The sequence below is a fragment of the Syngnathoides biaculeatus genome, chromosome 3 (assembly GCF_019802595.1).
Source record: "Syngnathoides biaculeatus isolate LvHL_M chromosome 3, ASM1980259v1, whole genome shotgun sequence".
NCBI lineage: Eukaryota > Metazoa > Chordata > Actinopteri > Syngnathiformes > Syngnathidae > Syngnathoides > Syngnathoides biaculeatus.
This window is the reverse complement of record NC_084642.1, coordinates 39,571,650-39,598,862: the sequence shown is the minus strand read 5'-3', so window position 1 is coordinate 39,598,862 and position 27,213 is coordinate 39,571,650. Positions and strand designations below refer to the sequence as shown.

Here is a 27,213-nt window from a genome sequence, read left to right as displayed (position 1 = left end):
CTGTGTTGACCGCTAACAGGACAAGCCGAAAGAAACTTACTTATTGTGGTTGTCTAGTCAAAGTATATTGCTTGCCTCGAAATGTAAATCCAAACCAATATTGGCATTCTTTAGCCACTGGGATTGAGAAAAATGCATTACTTGTATCTTCTATAGTGAATACTATTGCATTTGGTCTGAGCGAATTCAGCAAAGTGTAGTTTCTTTTTCCTTTTTTTTTTTTTTTATGTCCAGAGGTGCAGTCAGTAGTTTATAGACAAAGTCCAGTCCCTTCCATTTGATCTCAATATTCTTTGTGGTGTCATTCATGGGTATAGAGCAGTGGTTCCCAAAGTCAACCTAGGCCTGGACCCCCAGTGAGTCGTTCAAAAAGCTCCTGGACCCCAACCTCAACTTTCGCCAATAATGTAGTGCTGGACACAGTTATGCCATTCTGGTACAAAGAAATACTCAATTTTAGGGGGTCACGTGCTCTTGCTTTTTATTTTTGCACAACAAATCAAAACGTGGTTCAACACTGGAAAGGGCAATTCTCACATCATGATTAGCTTCCAGACAATTTCGTTTTTTCGTCTTCACATTGAATAGAGTCACACTTATATGTAGTAATAAGGGAACATAGTATTCCACAGCTGATTTGGCGAGTTTGGGGAACAGTTCCAACCCCACTCACCCAAAGGTGCTGTTTGACTTGTTCTCAAATTGTTGACAGATGGCTTCTGAATGACAGAGTTCGATGAGTTCTTCCTTTCTGTCATCGTGGTCGTGCATCGTGTCAAGATTAAAGCCAAAACGATCTTGAACCCATGATTCTTCTTTTAGAGACAATTCATCAGGTGTAAAATAGTGGTCAAAACTTCCCCGCAGTGTTTTAAAATGCTGCTGGATTTCTTCTTTGATATCAGCTTCTCTTGAATCGAGGCTATTAAGTGCTGGGAAATTAGCAAAGTTATCATTTCCCACTCGTTTCTCCCAAAAAGCCAACTTCTCTAGAAAAGCTGAAAGTTTCTCCTTACCCCGGATAATGTTGACATTTGGGCCTTGCAATGAAACGTTGAGCTGATTTAATAATTCGAACACGTCAGCGAGATATGCGATCCTCTGGCGGGTTTGCAAACTATCCAATTCATCAGCCAGGGGGTTATTTTGATGTCGAAGAAACTGAACAACCTCGTCATAGACTTCAAAGACTCGCCTCAATACCCACCCTGTTGACAGCCCTTGAACTTGTGTGTGGTACAAAAGCACCTTGAACTCAGAGCCAACTTCTTCGCAAAACTGACTGAAAAGTCTCTTGTGCCACGCGTCTTCTCTCTCCTTTCTCTCTCTCTCCACTAAGCTGTAGGGCTGGGGCACGGTGGTGCCTGAATTACTCATCTGGGCTGTGCTCCAAATAGGATAGATAGAATGTGAGACATAGCAAGACAGAAAAAAATATTGTTTTGTTCTTTTCTTCAGAAAAATATTTTATTACTCTGTCTCAGACATCATGTCGTGGACCCCCTGGAAAGACGATTTTCACCCCCTGGGGGTCCATGGACCCTACTTTGGGAACCACTGGTAAAGAGAGAGGAGCGTGTCTACTCGTCTCTCGAGTTTGTATTTTCAATTTTTTTTGTTGCCGTGAAGTCGGTCCTGTCTAGTCATCCTCTTTTCTATGAAACATTATTTTATTTTTTTCCCCTCAACTTAATCTTTCCTTTTTTGTTCACTTACTTTTTCTTTCTTTGCGTCGTTTAATTTTTTACTTCTGCCTCTTCTCGTTTTAAGGTTATTTTCAACCAATATTCCGTCTCGTCATGACCATGTTTTTTTCTTGTCCTTCTATTTTTTCATTTTTATCGTCGACTCTTACAAGGTCGCTATTTTCTGGCTATTCATCCGACCAGTGAAATTGTGTACGGATATCCAATTGTCAAAATATATATTTTTTTGTGTCTGTTCTAATTTTTTGATGCATTTACAACCTTTACAATGCAGTGTGTCCCTACGTTTTTCCTTACTATTATTGTTTCCCCATTTTAGTCAATTTGGACCAGTCAACAACTCCTACGGAGTTCTTTAGGACAACCCTTTAACCTCCCCAGTGATAATTCTCACTTCCACCCTTTCGGGTGGAAAAAATCTTACCTTTGCTTCCACAGTGACGTGTTTACAAACATAGTTTTATATGAGACAATACCTAGAGGTATTCTTCTCCTTTCACTCAATTCTCTTTCACACACGCGGGTTAAGGTGTTTATGAATTTTTGCGACGCTATTAACGCGAAATTTAAATGCGCACAGGACTCTGCCATCTTTGCTCACAGAATTTATTGGACTCCACAGTCCCCCATTTACTTGCCATTGAGTATTATTCGCTAGGTTTGACGTGTGTTCTACATGTTTAATTACTCTGTGATTCACTCTTTTAAACTGGTTTCACTCTATTTGAACAAATTGAACTTACTGTGTTGTCTTCCTTCCGTTGAAATCCTGTCAACCGTCGGATCCAGCCGGCGACCTGCAGACCAGTCCCAGAAAGGGTCTTTTGACTGAGAAGGAGTCTGCCTTTGTCACGGTCTTTCTAGCATTCAACACACCTGCTGGAATCCTCAGGTGTCTTGGGATGCGGCTTGAAGGACCAAGTTTACTTCCTAACGTAACCTAGGTCATTTAAAATATGATATCCAAGGAAAGAAGACAAGACAAACTTTTGCTCATGAGGAGAATGTTGGGGATGTGTAGGGTTACAATCTCCTGCCCGTTCTGTCCACATCTCCACGAACCCTCCTTTTTGTTTCCTCAGGGCGGTCCGCAACTTATTAAACAGCAAATGTGACAAACAAACCAACTGTGAGCAACCCTGAAAAACAAAGAATGTGAGGTATACACCTGTTGTCAGAGTTTGGTCAAATTCGTTTCCGAGTAGAGTTGGACTGCGCCAAGGCCGCCCTTTGTCACCGATTTTGTTAATAACTTTTATCGACAGAATTTGATGGCGCAGCCGAGGCATAGACAGGGTCTGGTTCATTTGGATTAGTATTGCATCGCTGCTTTCTGCACCTGATGTTCTTTTGCTGACTTAATTAAGCCGTGGTCTCCAACTTTCAGTAAAGTGGTTTGCAGCAGAGTGTGAAGCGGGTGGTGTGAGAATCAGAACCTCTAAATCTGAGACCATGGATCTCGGTCGGAAAAGGGTGGCATATCCTCTCCGGGCTAGGAATGAGATCTTACCCCAAGTGGACAAGTTCAAGTATCTTGGGTCTTGTTTACAAGTGATGGAAGAATGGAATGTGAGATGTCCAGGTGGATCGTTGCAGCATCTGCAGTGATACAGACTTTGTTTCAGTCTGTTGTGGTAAAGAAGGAGCTAAGTCAAAAGTCGTAGCTCTCTATTTAACATTCGATCTATGTTGCTACCCTCACCGATGGTCACGAGCTGAGGGTCAAGACTGAAAGAACAAGATCCCGAATACAAGCGGCCGAATTGAGTTTTCTCATCGGGGTGTCCGGGCTCTCCCTTTAGAGAGAGGGTGAGAACTCGATTATCTGGGAGAGGCTCAGAGTCGAGCAGCTGCTCCTGCTCTTTGAAAGGAGCAAGTTGAGGTGGCTGGGGCATGTGATTTGGATCCCTCCCGGACACCTCCCTGGTGAGGTGCCCCAGGCAACTCTCACTGGAGGGAGATCCAGGGGATGACCCAGGACATGCTGGAGAAACTATGTCTCTGGACTTGCCTGTGAATGCTTCAGGATCATCCCAGAAGAGCTGGATGAAGTGGCTGGTGAGAGGAAAGTCTGGGCATCCCTGCAAAAGCTACTGCCCCCATACCCCAACTTCGGGTAAGTTGTAGAAGATGGATGGTTTATTTTATTATCTTTTAGGCTTTTTGAGTTGTGTGGGTCTGCGATTGGCTGGTGACCAGTTGTGGGTGTACCCTTTCTTTCGCCCAGAGATGGCTTTGATAAGCTGCAGCACGCCTGTGACCCTTGTGAGGCTGTGTGGTATAGAAATGAATTGAATGAATGAGTTGTTTGGTTTATGAAATTACAAGAACTTCGACAGTAACTGGTACGAATGCTATTACGGTTGCAGTATTTTTTTTTTTTCAATATGTACTGTCTTTAAGTCACAAAACTACTTTGTTGGTGTAGACACTGCTAAACCACTGTGGCTTTCTGTCACTGCCTTTAACCTAACATGTTGGAATGTTACCTGGCAAGCCCAGACCTTGTGTCCCTATCCTGCCTCAAACTCTGTGCAGACCAGCTCACTCAGTTTTTCTACAAATCTTTAATCGATCCCTAGAATTGTGAAAGATGCAATCGTGTTTCAAACACTCCACTATCATCCCAGTCCCCAAGAAACCTGCAATATCCGGACTGCATGACTACAGGCCAGTCACACTGACATCTTGTGGTCAGGATCGCCGTTCCCAACAAAATAGACGAGCTTCATCTCTTAATCAGGACCAGCAAAGACTTCAGACATTACGGTGCCCTGTGCTTCACAGGTTCACAGAGACTTGGCAGGGCAAACACATTCCCGATGGAGCTATAGCACTACCCGGCTTCCATATTCATCTGACGGGTGGCAGTTCGGCAGTGGCATGAAAAAGTTGTATATGCTTCTTTTTCAATGACAAATGGTGCACGGACCTCACACAGCTCAGCGAATCTGACTGCTTTTGGAGTTGTTATTCTTGAACTGTAAGCCATTTTACTCACTGCATGAGTTTGCCTCTTTTTATCCTTGTCGTTGTCTACATTCCACTTCAAGCTAACAGGAACGCAATGCTGCTACCGCTCAGGTAAGTAAGAGACAAGTAAACAAGATTGAGAAAAAACAACTCTCACTCTCACTACCCGAGGAGATTTTAACAACGTTAAACTCAACCACAAACTCCCTAAACATGAACAGCACATAGACCTGGGGTCTCAAACTGGTGGCCCAGGGCCCATGCATGAGACGATAGTTTTTGGTCCCCACCTTTATATGAAAGTTTAATGTTCGTGCGGCCCTTGAGTTTTTGACTGACACTTTTACAGTGTGTGGAGCTGACAAAAACTCAGGTCACAGCCAGTGCAATCTGTCGGAATCTGTCCGAAGCCCGGATAAATGCAGAGGGTTGGGTCAGGAAAGATATCCGGCTTAAAAAATTGCCAAACAAATATGAGCGTTCATCTAAAGAATCCCATACCGGATCAGTCCTGGCCTCGGGACAGGAGGACCTCTCGAAGACTGGACTACTACAGCCAAGGTGGGAGGAGACTTGGTGGTGGAACTCCAAAATACAAGGAAGTCATACAAGGAAAGAGGTTACTGAAGAAGAAGGGGGGGGGGGGACTGAGAGCACTGAGGAGAGAAAAAGGAGATGTGACATAGGGCAAAGATAGAGGTGGCAAAGGCTAAACAAAAGGCAGATGACGACATGTTCACCAGGTTGGACATGAAAGAAGAAAAGGATCTCTACAGGTTGGCCAGACAGAGGGATAGAAATGGGAAGGATGTGCAGCAAGTAAGGGTGATTAAAGAGAGAGATGGAAATGTGTTGACTGTTGCCAAGAGTGTGCTGAATGGATGGAAAGAAAGTTGAAGAAAATGAGAGAAAAGAGTAGAAGTGTGATCGCCCAAGAAGTGGCAATGATTAGTCAGGGGAAAGTTAGGTACTAAAGAGGATGAAAAATGGACAAGCAGTTGGTCCTGGTGACATACCTGTGGAGTTATGGAAACAATTTGGAATACTTGAAGCCCTGCTTTCTGGTTTTCAACGATATTTCACTGTTAGCTAAGAATGCGATAAGAAATCAGCCGGTAAATCGGACAGTTTCGCTCTATTCTTTTCTTGCTGCGCCGATATTTTTGCTAATTGTTTGTCTGACGTCAGCGCACGTGGCGTGACGTCACTTCAGGAGGCGTGGTTAAGTGCCCTGTACGGAGGGGTCAATTCACCCGTGGGACCTTGAGTTGGGGTGCGGGGTTCCGCACGGACTGTTGTTGTTGCTCTTCCGGAGTGTCGAGTTCAGAGTTCCCCCCGTTATGCGAGTACTGTTTTGATGTCTGCCAATAAAACAAGTTTACTCTCATACTTTGGAGCGTTTCCTCGATGCCATGTTTGATGTTTCTTTGATTTAACTGAATGTTCTTTTGAGTCCATCTTTACTCTAACAGCGAAACTTGAAAAGAGTGGAAATGATGTTGAAAAAATAGCGCAATGTGGAGTACCGGAACCGGAAGAAATGATTGGAAATTTTAACCGATTTCAAAAGTCCGATTACGGTTTCGGTTTTAAAAAAAAAAGAAAACCGGTTATAACCGGTTATTTCTAACCGGTTGCGATCCCTAATCCGCACCTACAGTTGTCCAGCTCGAAGTCAGCCTTTATGAACGTAGTTCAATACACGAAGATGGACTCGTTAAAGGCAGAGATCGTGTGGACTTAAAAAGTGATCTGCAGCCATTACAGTTACAAATCTTGTGAAAATAATTCGAAAGTGTTTGCAGTCATGTTCTCAGACAGTGACATTGCTAAAAACTACCACTGTGGGGAAAGGAAGACTTCGTACCTGGCTACATTTGACATCGCTGCCCACTTTTCATCTCGACTGCCTCAAAGCCAAAAAAGCCAGAATAGAGACTGACATATCAAGGCTTATTGAGAAGGCTGACAGGCTGTGTGAGGAGGCAGAAGAAAAGAGGAATCTGAGGTTTATCACCGAGGCCAATGCACTCAGAAGCAGAGCAAAGGACAAGAGAGCCACTTTGGCACCTCTGCGGCAACAAAGAGGAAGCACTGGGTAGGCTCAAGGAGCTAGAGTAGGGGTGCTGAAACAGACATCAGTAGAAAACATTTGTGTATATAGTTGCAATTGTAGTTAGAATCTGTTTTTCTGTATACTGTTATGTGAAGATGTTGACAATGGTCATATCAATGAGAACTACCACAAGGGGCGACAGGTGATCACTGTCACAGGTACTGAGGTACTGGAACATTTGATTAACCAAGTACGGTTGATGGCACCATTGGGTGAGTCTTTTTTTCTTACTCTTGATTTCCCACGATGGCCCTAAATATTTTTCGTGTCGGCCCTAAATATTTTCCGTGTCAGCCCTAAATTTTTCGTGTCAGCCCCTAAGAATGCCCCTAAAAAGCCCTTAAATATTTTTTGGTCAGACCGAGTATGAACCCTGTATGGGAAAGAGTAATGGAGGCTAGACTTACAACTGAAGTCAGAATCTGTTAGCAACAATATGATTTAACGCCTAGAAAGAGTACCACAGGATTCTATTGGAAAAGTACAGAGAAGTTCAGAAGGAGCTACATTGTGTCTTTGAGGATCTAGAGAAAGCCTCCTGGTACTCCATGCGTTAGTGTGGGGTGGCGGAGAAATATGTTAGAATGGTACAAGATGTGTATGAGGGCAGAAGAACAGTTTATAAAATAGTGGTGAGGGCAGCCATGATGTACGGATTAGAGATGGTGGCACTGAAGAGAAAACTGAATGCAGAGCTGGAGGTGTGAAAAAAGATTATGAAGTTCTCCCTTGGGGTGGGCAGGTTGGATAAGATGAGAAATTAGCTCATTAGAAGGACAGCCAAAGTTGGAGTGTGAGTATCTTAGAAGAAGCGTAGAAGCGTGCTGAGGATGGAGCTGCCAGACAAAAGAGCAAGAGGAAGACCAAAGAGAAGGTTAACGGATGTTGTGAGGGAAGACATGAAGGCAGTTGGTGTTAGTGAGGAAGATGCAGGAGATAGGCTTGGATGGAAAAAGATGACACGCTGTGGCAACCCCAAACAAAAAGGGCCGAAAGGAAAAGAAGACGCCCTCTAAAGAATGTGTGTGTGTGTGTGTGTTGTGTGTGTGTGTGTGTGTTGTGTGTGTGTGTGTGTGGTGTGTGTGTGTGTGTGTGTGTGTGTATATGTGTGTGTGTGTGTGTGTATATATATATATATATACAGCTTGGTGAAAAAAGGTCCACTGTTGGAGCAATCATTAGAAAATGGAAGAAGCTAAACATGACGCTGGAGCCCCATGCAAGATATCACCTCGTGGGGTCTCAATGATCCTTATAGAGGTGAGGAATCATCCCAGGACTACACAATACGACTTGGTTAATGACCTCAAAAAAGTTGGGACCACTGTTTCTCAGGTGACTATTGCTAATACACTAAGATGTCATGGTTTGAAATCATGCGTGGCACGGAAGGTTCCCCTGCTTAAACCAGCACATGTCAAGGCCCGTCTTAAGTTTGCCAATAACAATTTGGATGATACAGAGGAGTCATGGGAGAAAGTTTTGTGGTCAGATTAGACCAAAATAGAACTTTCTGGTCATAATTCCTTCCACTAACCGTGTTTGGAAGAAGATGAATGATAAGTTCCATCCCAAGAACACCATTCCTATTGTGAAGCATGGGGGTAGTAGCATCATGGTTTGAGGGTGTGTTTCTGTAAATGAGACACAGGAAGACTCCATTCTGTTAAGAGGATGACCACGGCCATGTATTGTGAGATTTTGAGGAACAACTTCTTTCCCTCAGTCAGAGCATTGAAGATGCGTCATGGCTAGGTCTTTCAACACGACAATGACCCGAATCACACAGCCAGGAAAACCAAGGAGTGGCTCCGTAAGAAGCCTAGCCATTCTCTAGACCTCAACCCAATAGAAAATCTTTGGAGGTAGCTGAAACTCCGTGTTTCTCAGCAACAGCCCAGACACCTGTCTGATCTAGAGAAGATCTGTATGTAGGAGTGGGTCAAAATCCCTCCTGCAGTGTGTGCAAACCTGGTAAACAACTACAGGAAATGTTTGACCTCTGTAATTGCAAACAAAGGCTCCTTTACCAAATATTAACATTGGTTTTCTCAGGTGTTCAAATACTTACTTGCAGCTGTATCACACAAATACATCATCAAAAAATCATAAATGATTTCTGGATTTTTCTTTTTAGATTATCTCTCTCACAGTGGACTTGCACCTCAGATGAAAATCTCAGACCCCTCCATTATTTCTAATTGGGAGAACTTGCAATATAGCAGGGTGTTCAAATATTTATTTTCTTTACTGTATATACACGAGGATCATTCAATAAATAAGGGATATGTTTTCGTTGTAAGGACTTCTAATACAGATAGAAGCGTAATTATTTTATATTTCTATTTTACTTTTTCACAAGGTTTTTAATTTTGGACGATTAAAAAAGTGTTTTTGATTGCTGAAGGGTGCAAACTAGTTGAAATTCATAGATGAATACCAACTGTGGATGGTGCCATGTGTTTCAGCCGAAAAAAATGTATACAAGTTCCATATTTTCCGCACTATAAGGCGCACTGCCTTCTCGGGCGCACCTTCAATGAATGGCATATTTTAAAACTTTTTTCATATATTAGACGCACCACATTATAAGGCACATAGAATAGATGCTACAGTAGAGGCTGGGATTACATTATCTATCCATTCGATGGAGCTGCACTAAAGGCTCAATATTGATCTATATATATGGCGTACTGGCTTAAAAGGCGCACCGTCGGCTTTTGAGAAAATTAAAGGCTTTTAGGTGCACCCTATAGTGCGGAAAATACAGTCAGCTAAATTGTTTAAAGAAGGATGGAGCAGTGTTGAGGATGAAGTCAGGCCTGGGAGGCCTTCAGAAATGAGGTCACCTGAAGGGATCGAATCAATCAATGACCTCATTCAGTCTGACAGAAGGGGGACAGTGGATGACATTGCAAGGGCTTTGAGCTTATCTGTTGGGACAGCATACAAAATTGTCCATGATGACCTTGGCTACTCCAAGGTCAGCTGCCGGTGGATCCCAAAGATGCTTACTGCAGAACACAAACAGTGGAGGGTCTAGTCCCAGCCGTGTCCCACCTGTTATGAGAAAGATGGTGATGAATTTCTGAAGAAGGTGGTCTCATGTGACAAGACATGGGTTTGGGACTTTGAGCCTGAGTCCAAACGGCATTCCATAGAGTGGAAGCACCAGTGAAGAAGTTCAAGTCCCAGTGGTCCACGAAGAAGGTGATTCTGACCCTTTGGGATATACAAGGCCCAATCAACATTTAATTCCTTGAGAAAGGAAGCACTGTGAACAGTGTCAACTACTGTGAACTGCTTAGGCAGGTTAAGAAAGACATAAAGAACAAACGCAGGGGTCATTAGTCAGAAGGAGTCATCTTGCATTATGACAACGCAAGGCCTCACACAGCCGCCCAAACGGTGAAGACCATCAACAAGCTGGGCTATAACCTGCTCCATAATCCCCCCCTACAGCCCAGACCTTGCAACTTCAGATTTTCACCTGTTTAGTCCCTCGAAAGCATTCAAGAGACATGGAGTTTTAAAGTGACGATGAAGTCAAAAGTGTTGTGAGCGACTGGCTGATATATCAGTCCAAAGAGATTTTTACGCTGAGGGAATATGGAAGCTTGTGCACAGATATGAAAAGTGTGTGACAGTGCTGGGAGACTACGCTGGGGGGGGGGGGGGAAAGTCAGCCATGTTGTTTTTATGTTTTGTTTTTTTTAAGTATTATTATCAGTGATTAGCCAGTATGCCCTCAACCCAAATGGGGCTATGCAGTACAGAAAATGGATGGATCGATCTTATCATATCATATATCTTAACATATCATACACAATAATAGATATCAAAGCTATTAAAAAGCTGACAAAATGCAGAGCTATAGTAAAGATCAAAAGTTTCAGAGCTTTCATGTATTGAATTAGAAGAAAATGCTTGTACGGTGCATCTTACAAATTCAAATCCATCCATGCATTATCTGAGCCGCTTATCCTCACAATGGTCGCGCGATTGCTAGAGCCAATTCCAATTGTCATTGGGTAGGAGGTGGGGGGGTTGCACCCTGAACTGGCTGCCAGCCAATCGCAGGGCACAGGGAGACAGACAACGCTCACACTCACAATCACACCTAAAAGCAATTTAGAGTCTCTGATTAATGCATGTTTTGGAAATGTGGTGGGAAACCAAAGTGCTTGGAGAAAACCCACGCAGGCGCCTTGTAATGTGATGTACCTTATGTGCAAACTGAGTTCAAATATTTGCAAATATTGTGACTTGTCCAACAAAGTTCTCTTAAACATAAAGGTTACACTGTCAGCATGTATGCTAACACGTGTCTTCCCGAGTATGTAAGCTACCTTATGATGGCGCTCACGAGGCAGTGAGGAACAATTACATTTTACGTCTGTAAGCAAAACGTTACATTGCCATACACACTGACTGTGTAGGCAGGTAATTGCTGATTTTTGTACACTGAATGTGTCGCATCAAAACTAAAATGATCACATCACAGCAAACAGAATATCATAACTAACAAATAATAAAACAATAAAATGTCTCACGAAATACCGTAATTCCCGGCCTACAGAGCACACCTGGTTATAAGCCTCATCCAGTACATTTGTAAAGGAATACCATTTGGTACATACATAGGCTGCAGCCATGTAAAAGTCGCAAGTGCCCACATTGAAACCAACATTGAAACACAAGATATTTACAAAGCAAAAACGGTACACAGAATTTAATGCGAGCGCTACCGCGCTAATGCTAGTGGCGCCGCGCTAACAGGGCCGGTTAAAAAAAAAAAAACATACTGGTAAAAATCACCAAGACATGGCAGTAACACGCTAGCACAGCGCTAACAGGGCCGGGCCGGACCGGTAAAAGTCACTTGTGACGATAAGAAAGGAAGAATGTTGTGCGGCCTTTCAGAAAGAGGTGAGACAGGCTCTCGATGGACAGCAGAAGCTCCCGGAAGACTGGACTACGACAGCCAAGGTAATTAAAGAGACAAACAGGAGAGTACTTGGCGTGTCTTCTGGAAAGGAAAGGAAAGAAAAGGGGAAAAGGAGACTTGGTGGTGGAACCCCAAAATACAGGGAGTCATAGAAGGAAAGAGATTAGCGAAGAAGAAGTGGGACACTGAGAGGACTGAGGAGAGGCGAAAGGAGTACATCGAGATGCGATGTAGGGCAAAGATAGAGGTGGCAAAGGCTAAACAAGAGCCATATGAAGACATGTACACCAGGTTGGACACGAAAGAAGGAGAAAAGTATCTCTCCAGGTTGACCAGACAGAGGGATAGAGATGGGAAGGCTGTGCAGCAGATAAGGGTGATTAAGGATAGAGATGGAAATGTGTTGACTGGTGCCAGTAGTGTGCTAAATAGATGGAAAGAGTATTTTGAGAAGTTGATGAATGAAGAAAATGAAAGAGAAGGAAGAGTTGAATAGGCAAGTGTGAAGGACCAAGAAGTGTCAATGATTAATAAGGGGGAAGTTAGAAAGGCACTACAAAGGATGAAAAATGGAAAGGCATTTGGTCCTGATGACATACCGGTGGAGGTATGGAAGCAATTTGGAGAGATGGCTGTGGAGTTTTTGACCAACTTATTCAACAGAATACTAGCTGGCGAAAAGATGTCTGAAGAATGGAGGAAAGGTGTTCTAGTTCCCATTTTTAAGAACAAAGGGGATGTTCAGAGCTGTGGGAACTATAGAGGAATAAAGTTGATGAGCCACACAATGAAGTTATGGGAAAGAGTAGTGGAGCCTAGACTCAGGACAGAAGTAAGTACCTGCGAGCAACAGTATGGTTTCATGCCTAGAAAGAGTACCACAGATGCATTATTTGCCTTGAGGATGCTCGTGGAAAAGTACAGAGAAGGTCAGAAGGAGCTACATTGTGTCTTTGTGGATCTAGAGAAAGCCTATGACAGAGTACCAAGAGAGGAACTGTGGTACTGCATGTGTAAGTCTGGTGTGGCAGAGAAATATGTTATAATAGTACAGGACATGTATGAGGGCATCTTGCATCATATGCCTCTTGTTTAACCTTCGCCACTACTTTTGCCCTATATTGCATCTCAATGGATTCCTTCTGCCTCTCTTCCGTCCCCTCCATTTTCCACTTCTTCTTCGCTAATCTTTTTCCTTGGATGACTTGTATTTTGGGGTTCCAAGATTCAATCTACTAAAATTGCGTACCACTCTCAAGACGAACATATCTTTTCTTTGTAGGATTTGCCAAGGTAGCTTTGCCTGGAAATACAGTAAATATATTTATGTAAGTATAACATTTTTCATTACACATGTTCTAATTTAGGGTGAACCAGGATCCTGACAATTAACAGCTCAGATAGGCTCCAGCACTCCTGCAACCCTCGTGAGGATAAGCGGCTAAAAAAATTATTGGATGGAATTTAAAAAAACAATCATTGGAAAGAGCTTTAAAACCCCCTTAAAATCTTACTTAAATTATCTCAGTAGCTCAAACAACAAAAGTTTGACCATCTAAAGATTCAGAATATGGGCTATTTATGGTATTGGCGAAACAATAGAAAAGAACAATAACTTGTGACCTTCCCAGTGAATTGGGATCTTTAAGATGTCATGACTTTGTTTCTTAACAATCTCTTGATTATTACCATTTGCACTTACAATTGCATATAATTACGTACAAAGCACCAAATCCGTCAATTTTACAGATTTTGCAATGTGACCAACATGCGAGCGTCAGAAAACCGTACGAGAGGTCATATCACTTCATATTTCACTTATGCATCTACTACTACATTGACTACTTACTTTTACATCTTTAAGTACAAATGGAACAAAATAAGTAATTTTGGAAAAAAAAAATTACCGACAGGTTTTGATCGAGTTTTAAACCGAGAAAAGTTTCGAATAACAAGTATAACGGGTTGTCACCTAGTTATGTTATCGCCACGAAGCCGTGGTAGCTAAGTGGCTAGCTAGCGGCACATTCAAGGTTCGTGACGATAAACAAGAAACCTCCCTGAAGGCGAACACATGCTTTCTGGCTCGTTCGCTACACCACTCATGACAGACGCCTCAGCTGGTGTGTGGATAACATTAATTTATTGCCTTCACAGCAAGAAAACTGGAGGCTTCCAGACTCATGGTCATGATGGTACTCAAGATGTAATGATGTAATGAATGAAAATCAAGTTGAGTGGTTTTCACAACCCGCATCTTAAAACTGTGGAATAATGGTTCAAATCCGGATTTGGTCAGATGACTTCTCCTTGGTCTGTTTGGCCATTTGGTTGATAGTGATTGAAGGTTTGTGAACGTAGTGCTCTTCATCACACTGACAGCTGGTTTCTGATTTTTTTAAGATGTAGGCTTTATAATAGTGGCTTAAGCACTTTCATGATGAACTTGCCCTAATTTGAAATCTCCATAGTCATAACAGTATTTATATATTGTAACAAATACTTGATGCATTTTACTATGCGACTTCAGCACGTGTATTAACTCTGATGTTGCTTGAAAATTGTTCTACAGAAATTTTCTGTACAAATTCTATAGAAATTTGAGATCAAGTACTGTGCCACTTTCTGTTCTTCAAAACTTTCTATAGAACTTCTACAGGAACATTTTGTTCAAATTCTGTACAACTCTATAGGTTTCTTTAGAATTTCTATAGAAAATTTTTAGCACGGTCTGCTGTCGGTTTTGTGATTTTGGAAAAATTGACAGGCTACTTTAGGCGGTGTCATCTCCTTTCTCACACTACCCAGAAACGGGGCCACAGGAGTTGTAGTTGGAACTAGAGCATGACACTGGAGCGGATTTTCACTCCTGTCCCGTTCCACTCCCAGAGAAAAAAATCTTGTCCCGTCCCAATCCCGAGTCGGAGTAAAAAAATCTATCCTGTCCTATTCCACTCCTGTAGAATTACTCCCACTCCTGTCCCGCTCCCGTTTGAATAAAACCAAACATGTTGAAAAAATGTTGCATGTTTTATTTTGACATTCGGTTGGTGTAAACAAAGTGTTTTGTTGTGTGTCGGCGGTAGCCGCTCCGAGTCGCTTTTCACTTCCGGAGGTGACAGGAAGTCAAACCACTGTTGTAGTTCTTTTGCGTTGCTAGCGCGGTCAAAAGAGTGTTGGCTCTCACTGAAAGATGATCACAAAAATGGACGCATCTGTTCATCTGGTTGTTTAACACGGCTGAAAATTATCATGTATTAATGTCGTTCCCGCTCCTGCCCGCTCCCGTTGTTTTTTTTCCCGTCCCAATCACGGGATTAATTAAAAAAATGACTCCCATCCCGTGGGATTCCCGCGGGAATCACGTGGCCCACGGGAATTCCCGAAAAATGTCATCCTCTAGTTGGACCTGATTAATCTCCAATGTGACATGGTGTTAAAGGACAAATTAAACTCCCTGAGACTGGATGAGTTTTATGCTTCATTAAATGTAGCCAAAGTTCCAAACGTCAAGAAGATGGCACAGGATGCTGGTGTTGTTTGGCCCTACATACCGTAATTTCTCAAAAATATTTACTAAAGTCAATACAGTGCATTATATATGGAGGAAAAAGAAAAATACAAACACATTGTATAGTCGCATACAGGTACATAGTTGTAAAAAAAAAAGGTTTTCATATAAATTTTGATATGATATTCGAAGTCTTATGTTACACATTTATATATATTTCGGTCATGTGCGCCACCAATCTGAACTCTGACCTCCGCGCGGGGGGGCTTTGCATTTTACGATTGTTAGTGTGGCATATTTGTTGCTACTACACCAAACATCAGAAATGACTGCCCGTGAGTTTGTTTTAACTTAAACAAAGACAAAAAATATCGAATACAAGGGCTAGTTGTGCAGCCGCTTTTAAACGAAATGTGTCCGGCTGATGACGCGACCAAACAGGAAGCATAACAACATGAGCTGAAACTACGTCGTACAATCTTACAATCGTTTAAAAAATAGTGCACACAATTGAAATGCTTGCGTTTTTAAAACTGCCCATTACGGTTATTTCTATGTAGTTTGAGCTCTCATTTTGATACCAACGTGACGCTATGAAGATTGTAGCCGAATGGAAACAAGAGCCTGCACTGTTAGCACAGTGGACCTTCCCCTCAAAGCGCTGACAATAATGAGGAATAAAGGGAACCAAGACTCTTGGGATTCAAAAAATGTATATTCACAAATGGCATGGATGGCACAGAGGATGAGTTGCTGTGCGAGCAAGATGTTATCACTGTTCATGAATGCAGGAGGCATCAGAACTGGACCAAGTCATCAATGATGAGTTTGACAGTGATGCACAAAGTTAGCTTGATTGGATATTTTTCAGTTTGGAGATGAATCAGATGCTTCTTTTAAAGTCTTGGACAAGGATGTTTAATATAGTGGGTAAACTTCACTCTGCACAAATGCTTGATGGACAAATATGTAATGGAAAAAATATTTAAGTTAAACACTTAAAATAGTTTAAGTAAGACTGTAATATGTGTTAACAGTATTAATAAAATGTTATGCTGGTCCTTATCAGGAGATGAAGCTCATCTATTTTGTTGGGAAGGGAGTAGGTCAATTGACGGGAGTGGCAATTTGTGTCCTCTCTTAAGGAGTTTCACTTGGATTATGCCTCACATCTCCCTGCGCCCTCTTCGCCTCCTCGCTCTGTAGAGTGCAGACACTGTCGCTGTGCTAGTGAGTAACTCGTGGAAAAATCTCCGCGGATTTGTGAGAGAAAGGGAAAAAGTATGGGGAAGACTCTGTGATGGTTGGGTCGTCATCTCTTGTGTACTTGAGTCCAGAGACGACCGAAAAACACATAAATGTAAATACCAGAGACCAATGTACTGAGGCAACCACGCGAGTAGGCGCCATCAGGGACTTGGACCTCATCATATCCTTCCATTTACACAACAATCGCAGGATTTGTCACTTTAAGATGCACCATTTGCACAATTGTCATTGCAGTCGTCTAACGGTGAACCATGGATGGTTAAGGGCCCACTGTTTAAGCTTAAAGCCCAAGTGTCATCCCTATAAACATTCTAAAATAGATATTGTAATGAAAAATACAAATAAAATTATTCACTTCAATGTCTGAACGAAAAAATAAATTAGTGCGTCATCCATGCGCAAGGTTGCGGAAGTGTCATTCGACATCCAAATGGTCGCCAAATTGGCTGTCATGTCCTGTATCCTGTCTTTGATGTCACCCCGGACATTCGCCATTGAAAACACGCTGTGGCACCTACTATGGGACACGCCCCTTCAGCCACGGAAACTCTTCGGAGAAGAGAACATCTCACCACCGAGTGAAGTTACCGGGGCATATTACTCTATTGTTTCGAGTCATATTTAAATGATATGCGGATCACGGCCAAACCACCTCCGCACGACAGTTTATTAAACAAGCAACGACCAAAACGCCGTGGCCAAACCGCCTCCCCATCCGATCCACTTCCGCGGCGGAAATGAGCCACCCCGGCCCAGCCACGGCAAGCCTCCCTGGCTGACAAGGCCAGCGGCTGGCTCGGCCTTGTCAACAAGGCCGGTGGCGATCCACAAGGCCTGCGGAGGCTGTCCTACAGCGGCCGCTGCACGGAAGCTTTCCGATGCGCACAGACACGTTTAGCACCCCTGACTTACGGATTACGACCCCCCCAACTATTTTTTTTTTTTTTTTTTTAGTAGCTCTGTACACAGCTACCTGTCATTTGAAACCCACGAAGATCTCGTCCTTTGAACCTGTGCAATCCATATTTCACGACGAACCGGCTCTTTTGCAAAAGTATGAAGAGCAAATCCATCCTCTCTAGTGTTTGAGCAATATCCAGTAATGGAACGAGCCGTTATTTTGGCTAACACGAAGGAACAACGAGCTACCTTCCAGCAGGTAAAATTAGTATAAACAGACAAGACCGCTTGAGTGCGCTACTGCCCTGTACGTCACTTCCTGCTTCTTCTCGAAAACAAATCCCTGGGAGGATTTTCATGGCAGGAGTTACAAAAAGCCATATATGTCAAAATAATGTTTTTTGGTGGAAAAAAAAAACGGCTGGGTCCATACCGGCTGCCGTTTTTTTTTCATTTCTAAAAATCATGCATTTGATGACAGTGGACCTTTAACATAATGTGAGGGGTTGAATCATTCTAACTGCTCTAAATGCTAGAAGACTCTGTATTTTTGCACAACACAGAATAGTTCCCGATCAATTGAATTGTCTATTGTGCTTCATTCTTGTTTGTTGTTTGTTGGCTTTGTTTGTTCTTCTTCTCAGTGCTCAACATGAATGTCGTACCAGGGTGGCATTGACTGCCGGAGACAAATTCCTAGTGTGTTGTCAATTATTTGGCCATTAAATATGACACTGATCCTAGTTCTGATTCTGAAATAGAGAAATAAGTTAGTAGTTTTCAAATCAGTAGGGTAATAGTTTGCTCAACTATTAATCAGGCTACTTTAAAAAGGGGATTGGTAGCAGAAAAATGCCATATACAATAATTCTTCATTTTTCGCGGTTAACAACCACCTCCAAAAAGTGAAAAACTGCGAATTTATTTAAAATATGCATCCATCCATTATCCAAGCCGCTTAGCCTCATAAGGTTTACGGGAAAGCTGGCGCCGATCCAAGCTAGCTTCGGACGAAAGGCGTACTACACCCCTGAACTGGTCGCCAGCCAGTCGCAGGGGAGATATTGACACCATCACTGAGCGTGAGCCGTGTGTCCCACTACACCATGACACTTTATTCAAAATATATAAACAGTATTTGCATATTTGAGACAAAAAGAGGTATTTCGTTCAATCTTTAATTATAAAACCTTATAAATATAATATGCACAGTATACTAAATTTATAATATAAATATAAATTATAAAACACTTACTGTATTATATTATTGTATAGTTACCATTCATCACTCGGAGACATTTGCTGGAGCTGCCGTCTGGGGACCAGAATGTTTAATTCACAGTACAGCATTTATACTTTGCATACTTATGACAAAAATTACAACCGTACAAGTGTCTAGTTAAACAATAACAATAAAATTAAATTTTTATTGCAGTACACAAAGTCACAAACAAAACAAACACATGATATCTTCTCGTGTAGCACTGAATGTCAATGACTCACTGTTGTGACGTCACGTCCGGCGCGCCGTTGTTCCACTACTTTCATTTCACTGGTGTGGCACCCCCTCCTTGACAAGAGGAACTGTTGCTCTTGAGGAGAACGGAGTATGTATCTCTGTCACTATCTCCAGCCCTTTTTTTGCCACATCTTCACAAATCCTTTATTTCCTTAGGGTGGTCCAAAACGTAACACAGCAAATATGTTAAAGCAACCGTTAGCTAACAAAGCAAACGTGTCTCAATGTAACCATATTAAGCATAGCAAAACATTCAAAGCAAAACAAGAGAGAAAATGTGAGATAACTTTACTGTATGTTCAATTAAACCATTTAATCCAACACCCTTGACAAAGACATAACTTCATGAACACAATTGTTAAACTCGACAGCTCGTACCATATTGTTGCATGCTTTTGAAATTTTTCAAACCAACCTTTGCTTGCCAAAAAGCCTTGTGCTTGAGAGGGGGTGAATCCCTCATAGCAGCTTGAGGTTCATCATCACACATTTCGCTTCCTGATGAGCGTTATTGAAGCAGTTTTACAGATGTTTACCACATCCTTCAGGTAGCGCACCGCTGATTCAATCATGCCATAATGGTGCCCAAAAGCGTAACTTCTACCATCTTTGATCATATCCAAAAGTTTTACTTTTTCACCGATTGTCAGTATCTTCTTTGTCCGCTTGCTTGCTTCGGAGGAAGCTTTAACTTCAGTGCAGCCCTTTTGGAGCATTGTGAACTAGAGAGGTTATCGCGCACACAATCAACACCGTAGAAAATGGGAGATAGGAAGGACAAGGGAGAGGGTCGAACATAAGTTGCTTGGTGGGGCTTTAATGATGCGCAGCCAATCAGCTCACGAGATAAATCCACACATGCTCTCATTGGTCGTGTCGGGTACCAATCACTCACCTTGTATCGGTGTCTCCTCGTAATACAGGACTGTATGCCGATCTGACTTTTTTTTTTTTGCTTTTATCGGTCGATGTCGCGCCAAGGACCATCACTTGACCTGTATCAATGCTTCTTCCCATAATACAATACATATTGTATGCTGATCTTCCATTTTTTTTTTCTGTGCTCTCATTGGTCAATGCCGCGCTTGGGACCATCACTCGCCTTGTATCAATGCGTCTTCCCGTAATACAGTACAGTATGCCATCTGGCTTTTTTGGAGGGGGCGGCGGGGTGCGATGCACTGAAGCTGCAATATGTGATGCGCATAGTAGAGAGGGATTACTGTATCAGCATTATTGTTGATTACATTTGACAATTTTTAATTTTTGTTCAGATTTTAGCAAGACTCATTGAAGTTGATGCACATGATTTCCTTGTGCGGGCCACATAAAATGATGGGGTGAGACAGCTCTGGCTCCCTATGCCTTGAATTTAACGCCTATGCTCTGTATTCTCAGGTTCACTTTAACTCACTGAACTTACGTCTTTTGTACAACATATTATTCATGTAAACTGGAAAAAGTAGTCCATTTTGAGTAGAAGTACAGACTATGTACTGTATCTGTTTTTAAATGGAGTAAAAATAGTCATAAGATGAACACTCAAGTAGACACCTTAAGAAAATGTACTGTTTGTGGTGTACTTTGTTGCTTCTCACCACTGACTGTAGTGAATAAGATATATACTGAATGTCTTAAGTGAGACTATCATTAAGTTCTTGATATCTAATGCCTTTATGTTTATGCACTCTGGATACTGTGTGCTACTTTTTCAGGGTGCTTCAGTAAAGACCAAGTTTACTTAGATGGGATCCTGCGGATACTTCGTTATCGAAGAAACATTGACTTCAAGATGTTGACTTCGTTAGGAAAGGTCTGTCACTTTTATACATCAACACAGTCATGCCATTTTTAGCTGTTGTGTAGGGACAAAGTGTCCTGTTGACATAGCTTGTACACTATATAAAGTGTTTGGGCAACACAAAACCTTCATAATGTTTCAATAAATGTTACAATACAACCAAGAATAAAGAAATAACCTTGACTTCCATCTTTACTATGAGGATTAGGAATAATAAATATCCATCCTTACATACATAGATCTATAACTACATCCATACTGCTTTTCCTCACAACGGCCACGGGCATGCTGGAGCCTATCCCAGCTATGAACTGGTTAACCCTGAACTGGTCGCCAGCCAATTACAGGGCAGGAATAATAATGACTAATTAAATACTTTACCTCACTGCCGAGTTGTCCCCACATCCCTTAAAACATGCATGTTGGGTGATTGAGGACTCAAAATCTTCCATAGGTGTGAAAGTGCGAATGGCTGGAGACCGGTCCAGATTGTACTCCACATCTTGCTTAAAAGACTGCAACACTCCAGCTCAGGGGTGCCCAATGTGTCCATCGCGATCCACCAGTTGATTTCTGAGGCAATTTTGGTCCATCGCGGGAGTGGATTGATTGACGTGGTTTGACCAATCCTGGCCTTTCCTGACATGTGTCATTGCGCATGTGCACATAAAGGCGGGTTCTAGCAAGCCTATTTACCGTCTGTCTCTTGCTTTCTCCACGGCAGTCCTCAGCACCCCCCACACCCTCACCCCTGTGGTAACCCCTGCTTCAGCTCATCCGTAACTCTGAGGACAAGCACCATAATAAAAGGTGAATGGATGTTGTATATGAAAGGCAAGTGAGAGGTTAGAACTCCTCAGTAATTTTTACTTGTCACTTCTGACTTGACATTTAAACTGGCCTCACAAAATCTGTCCAAATGTGTAAATGTAGTTTTTGATTCACAGTGGTCCTCCAACCTCCCACCAGTATTGGGCTGTAATGACATTGCAAGTAGAACAACATTTTTGTGTGTTCAAAATGTTGCAGTTTTCAACACCAAATAGCTTTCCTTTCAGTGGTACTTTTGTGGTCACACAACACGGTCGCGTCCACAGAAGCTAAAGTATATTTTCTCAGCCATTTCTAATCTTTAAATGAATCTTTTTTTTTTGAGAGCGAGGGAAAGCTACTACTGTTTGGAGAAGCTACATTTTTTTCCCGTGGTTTGAATGAAGTCAGCCTTTATCATGTTATTTAATATTCTCCAGATTCTCTGAAAGTTTTGTTAAGATTAAGGACTGTAGATGATGAAATCCCGAAATCATACATTGTACACTGAGGAACATTGTCCTTAAGTTGTTCAATTATTTCCTCAATGCACTTGTTCACAAGGAGGTGAAGCTCACCCCATCTTTGCTTGTAAACGAAGCTCTTTTTCTACCCATTCATGGCACACAATTGTTCCCAATTAGCCTGTTCACCTGTGGAATGTTTTAAAGGGTGTTTGATGAGCATTCCCCAACCTTTCTCCAGCATTTTGGAACGCCTTTCTGCCATAAAATTTAAAGTTGAAAATTATTTGCTAAAAACAATGTTTATTGTTTGAACCTTAACTCGCTTGTCTTTTATAGTGTAGTCAATTAAATATAGGTTGAATGTGATTTGTAAATCATTGTATTGTGTTTTTATTTAACACTACGTAATTTTGCTTTTGCTCACAAAGAAAATATATTAATGTTCACACTGATAAACTTTAAATATTTCCTCATTTTGATTGTGATGGCTGCAACACATTCCAAAAAAGATGGCATGTTTTCAACTGCCTTCCATTACCTTTCCTTCCAACAACACTCAACACCAACAAGAATGACGACAACAACACAACTCATCAGCAGTCAGCGTTTGGAAACTGAGAACACTAGTCTTTGAAGTTGGAATTCTTTCATGTATGATGTACAGCTTCAGTTCTTCAACACTCCGGTGTCTCTATTGTCATATTGTGCTTCATAATGCACACAGTTTCAATGGGTGACAGGTCTGGACTCCCTGTAGGCCAGTCTAGTATCCGCACTCTTTTACTACAAAGCCACGCTGCCTTTAAAATGTGGCTTGGCTTTGTCTTTCTGAAATAAGCAGGGACACCCCTGAAAGAGACCTTGCTTGAATAGGAGCATATGATCCTCCAAAACTTGAATGTACGTTTCAGCATTAACTGTGCCTTCACAGATATTCAAGTCACCTATGCCATGTGCAGTAATAGACACCCAGAGACTCGCTTTTGAACTTTGCGCTGTAAACAATCCCGATTTCCTTTACCTCTTAGGACATGACATCAATGATTTTCCAAAACAATTTGAAATGTGGACTCGTCTTTTCCACTTGGTGTCAGTTCATCTGAGATGACCTCAATATTTTTGGGTGTTGTTGAAAGGCCTATACGCCGTTCGCTTTGCATGGTAGAGTTTTAACTTGCATTTGTATGTCGCAACAAACTCTTACTTGTCAATGTTTTTCCGTGTGTGTGTTTTTTTTTTACTTACAAAATCATATATATAACAGCAAAACAAAACAAAAACATGGTTCAAATGTTAACAGAAAACCTGCATACCAACAGTTGGTCTAGAGTAGGTGTCGGCAACCCGTGGCTCTTGCGCCACATGCGGCTCTTCAGCATCGCCCTAGTCACTCGGGCCTAGTGGCTCCCTGGAGCTCTTTCAAAAATGTATGAAAATGAAAAAAGATGGGGAATAAAAACATATTTTTGGTTTTAATATGGTTTATGTAGGAGGAGAATCATGAAAAACATTGCTGATGCTGTAAAGATGTAATAAATACAGTCGTGTTCAAAATAGGTGCAGTCCAATGTGACTAGATTAATCCACAATTTCAGCATATTTGTTATTGCTAGACAAATTACTCTAACAAATTACTGGTTGGTGCAGTAAGAAAATCAACAAGTCTCAGCATTCATGATATACACACTCTTAAGCCTGTGCAATTAGGCAATTTATTGAAAGGGGTGTGTTAAAAAAAAATAGCAGCTTGGCATTCAATCAGTGAGGTCATAAGTTTTGTAAAAAATTGTTGTGAATCAGGGGGGCCCTATTTAAGGATGAAGCAAGCACCTGATGAACATACATTTATTTCTCCTTGAAAGCCTGAGGTAAATGGGTCGTTCAGCACAGAACAACAGTGTACATTGATGAAAAGTTTGATTGAAAAGCGGAAACCTTATAAAGAGGTCCAAAAAATCATAGGCTGTTCAGCTGAAACAATCTCTAATGCCTTAATAGAGATAGATAATAGAGATAGAATATAGAAATAGAATATAGAAATAGAGAGCAAAACTAGAGACACAGGGCAGAAAACTGAAGACAACCATCAAAATGGATCGCAGAATAATCAGAATGGCAAAGGCTCAGCCAGTGATCAGCTCCAGGATGATCAAAGACAGCCTGGAGTCACCTGTAGGTGACATTGGGAAGACATCTGTGTGAAACTAACCTGAGAATCCCCTGCAAAGTCCCTCTGTTAAAAAAAAAAAAAAAAAAAGGCATGTGCAGAATAGGCTACAATTTTCCACAAAAAAAGGTCACTCACCAGAAAGCTCAGCTTGCTCAAAGCCACAAAAGGAGCGAAACCGAAAGCATCGCAACACCCAGGAAACTTGCTGCATTGTAGTGTGTATGACAAATGAGAAGAGGATGGTTTTTACTTTTTACTGTTTTTACCTTGCACTGAATTACTGAGCATCTGTCAAAAACTAAAGAAGATAGTGCACAAGAATCAAACTTAGTGACCCTAACGGGACAAGCCGAAAGGAAAAGAAGTAGAAGACCGTAATTTCTCGTGTATAATGTCATGCTGAGGTTTTTATAAGCGGACCTTTCCCCACTCGTATAATTCGGAGATGAACGTTTCTCGAGGCTCCATCAATTGAATAAGTGGTTAAGTGAAGTGTGTACTGCACTATCCCTTATTTTCATTGACAATTTTTGCCGTTTTTGGGAGCGAAGACATCTTTACAAGCAGACTGTTTCTATCTAAATGGACAAGGTGTTAAGTTATTGTCTGACAACTGTTTTTACTGTGTGCGTCATTCACCGCCCCAAAAAGAAAATGTTAGAAAAATCAAGGCTTAAAGGATGCAGTTGTTCCTAAACAGTTGGAGGAACAAGAGACAAGGCAAGACAAGGTGCAGACAGACTTGTTTGGGTCATCCAAACAATCAGCGAAGCAAATGACAAATGGAATCTGCCAGCACTTTAAATCTCCCACACCCTATTTGCCCGGTCTTTTCCAGAAAAACTCAGACCCCTATGGAGATCAGGCATTTTTCATCCCTGTAATTACAAGGGACAGAAAATTGGTCAGAGATATGGCACAAAAAAGTACAACTACTAACTTAGTGGTCAGAAAATGTAAATCTATCAAACAATTGTCTTCAGTTATCTCTACAACATTAGCTCTTCTTAATACAGGGAGTCCTCGGTTTACGACAGAGTTCTGTTCCTATGGTGGTGACTTAACTCGAATTTCGTTGTAACTCAAATTTCACCATTAAAGTCAGAAATTACGTCAAAATACTTTGTATAATAAACAAATACAGAAAAATAAGATGGTGTACTTATTGTTGCTGCTGAGCGGTGGACGGAGAAGAAGAAGGAGAGGCTGTGAGAGGTGTTGCTGAGGAAGCATGTGCAGGTTGTACAGTCCTCTCCACCTTGGTGAAGTATTTGCTGATTACAGTCTGGTAGGAAAGTTTCTTTTTTTCCTCCCAGATCTCATGGTAGCACCGTACACTGTCCGTCACTCCCCTTGAAACTTCTAAAAATCGTTCCATATTGGAATCCTGTGCCTCAAATCGCGCCAGCCTTTACTTTTGGTAAATTCCTCCTTCTCAGCGTCCTTGCTTTTTTGCTCTTTCAGCTTTCAGAAAATATGACATAACTTTTCCTGAATTGGATTATTAAAGAATGTTGTTTTGTTGTTACTGTGTCCGACATAGAAACGGAAGCCTTCACATGCGCTAAAATGCGACCTTTGTCGTTTATAATTGTCACCACGGTTGTCCGACTGTAGCCTACCTCTTTACCAATGCTGGTCGCTCTATCCCCTTTCTCCGATCTTTTTATGATCTTGAGCTTTGTTTCCATTGTAACAGATTTTCATTTGGCTGCAGGGGCATTGCTAAAAGAAACATCTTTCTTTTTTGGGGCCATCGTGTTTAAAAAAAAGGGTGAAAAAGAACATACTCAGAGCGCACAAACACAGACGAGGACAATTACCATTACATAGTTTGACAAAATGCCGGATGGGAGACTGGTGTCATAAAGTCGAAACAACTTAGGTCGAGACCGACTTAAACCGAGAACTCCCTGTATCAGGTCACAGGGTAACAAATCAATGTTGATTAATGACATCTCCACAACCTATGATGTGGGTTTTTTGTTATTAAATGAAATGTGGGTGACAGAAATATAATTATAATATATTATATATTATATAACAGCATTTAAAATGAGGGAATACCAGTAAATTTTATTTTTAAGAACAAGTGTCAAACAAGGAATAAGGGTGGTGGTATTGCTGTTATTTTTAAATCATTGTTTCAATGTGAGGAAATTATACTGGGCGATTTTACCTCTTGAGTATCTGCGTTTTTTTAGTTAAATGTGACCCAAAGTTTATTGTTTTAATCATTTATAGATCACCATGATACAGAAAACATAAAATAAATTGACTTTTCATTGTATTTAGTAATTGCATTTATTTGTATTTTAAGTACAAACCCTAAACCCCTTGAAGCTGTGATGTGTAAAATGTAAATAAACACAATGCAATTATTATTTATTTTGCAAATATTACATCATTTTAAGTTTGATGGCACACCACATTACCAAAAAGCTGGGACTCAAGACACACCTGTTTCCAAAGGTAAACAGGGTTAATTGAAAACAGATGCGTATCAAGATTGAGGATAAAAGGGGTACCTTTGGGACTTCCAGGAAGATGGTAGCGAAGGCATTACAACTCAGTACACAATTCATTAATTAGCTGCATCTTACATGTTAACACATAAAAGCTCCAAAGCCAAATAAATGGCAATTTTTTTAACCTGGCTGTACACACTAACAACATTCACTCCTGTAGGTGTCCTTTGAAGATGTGGAGAAGCTGCGGGACTTGGCAGTGGTCAACAACGCCAGAATCCCATATTTCATGCAAGACCAGAATCAGTACCTGGAACATCTGGATCACATCGTTGCTGTGAACAAAGTTGACGATTTAATGTTGCAGCAACTGCTTCCATAACCTTGTTTGCACCACCGGAAGCCAGAGGAGCTGCTGGACGCCTCTGCAGGCACTGCTGTTGTGCACTGGCCTGAATAGCACTTCATCAATAAAGTATTAATAATGCTCTGACCACATTTTTTTCCACTTGAATGGTACAAACAAAAATGAATATACACCCTAGCACCTGTAGC

The 27,213-nt window shown here is 41.5% G+C and overlaps 1 protein-coding gene across 21 annotated transcripts in view; it reads left to right on the top strand.

The window, feature by feature from the left end:
* The window catches only part of kiaa0895l, a 70,433-nt gene extending 43,265 nt beyond the window's left edge, over window positions 1–27,168 (top strand). For 17 of the 21 annotated variants that reach the window (XR_009794406.1, XR_009794405.1, XR_009794419.1 and 14 more), the window contains 2 exons: window positions 20,658–20,755; window positions 26,879–26,917. Coding sequence is in view for 2 of the 21 variants with exons in the window: in XM_061815810.1 (XP_061671794.1) it covers window positions 20,658–20,755; window positions 26,879–27,040 (260 nt within the window). In the remaining 19 variants the exon portion in view is untranslated. Of the gene's footprint in view, window positions 1–20,657; window positions 20,756–21,467; window positions 21,554–26,878 lie in introns of those variants that run through there. The other 4 variants (XM_061815810.1, XM_061815807.1, XR_009794423.1 and 1 more) reach the window with 3 other exon arrangements.
* Window positions 27,169–27,213: the final 45 nt, after the last annotated feature.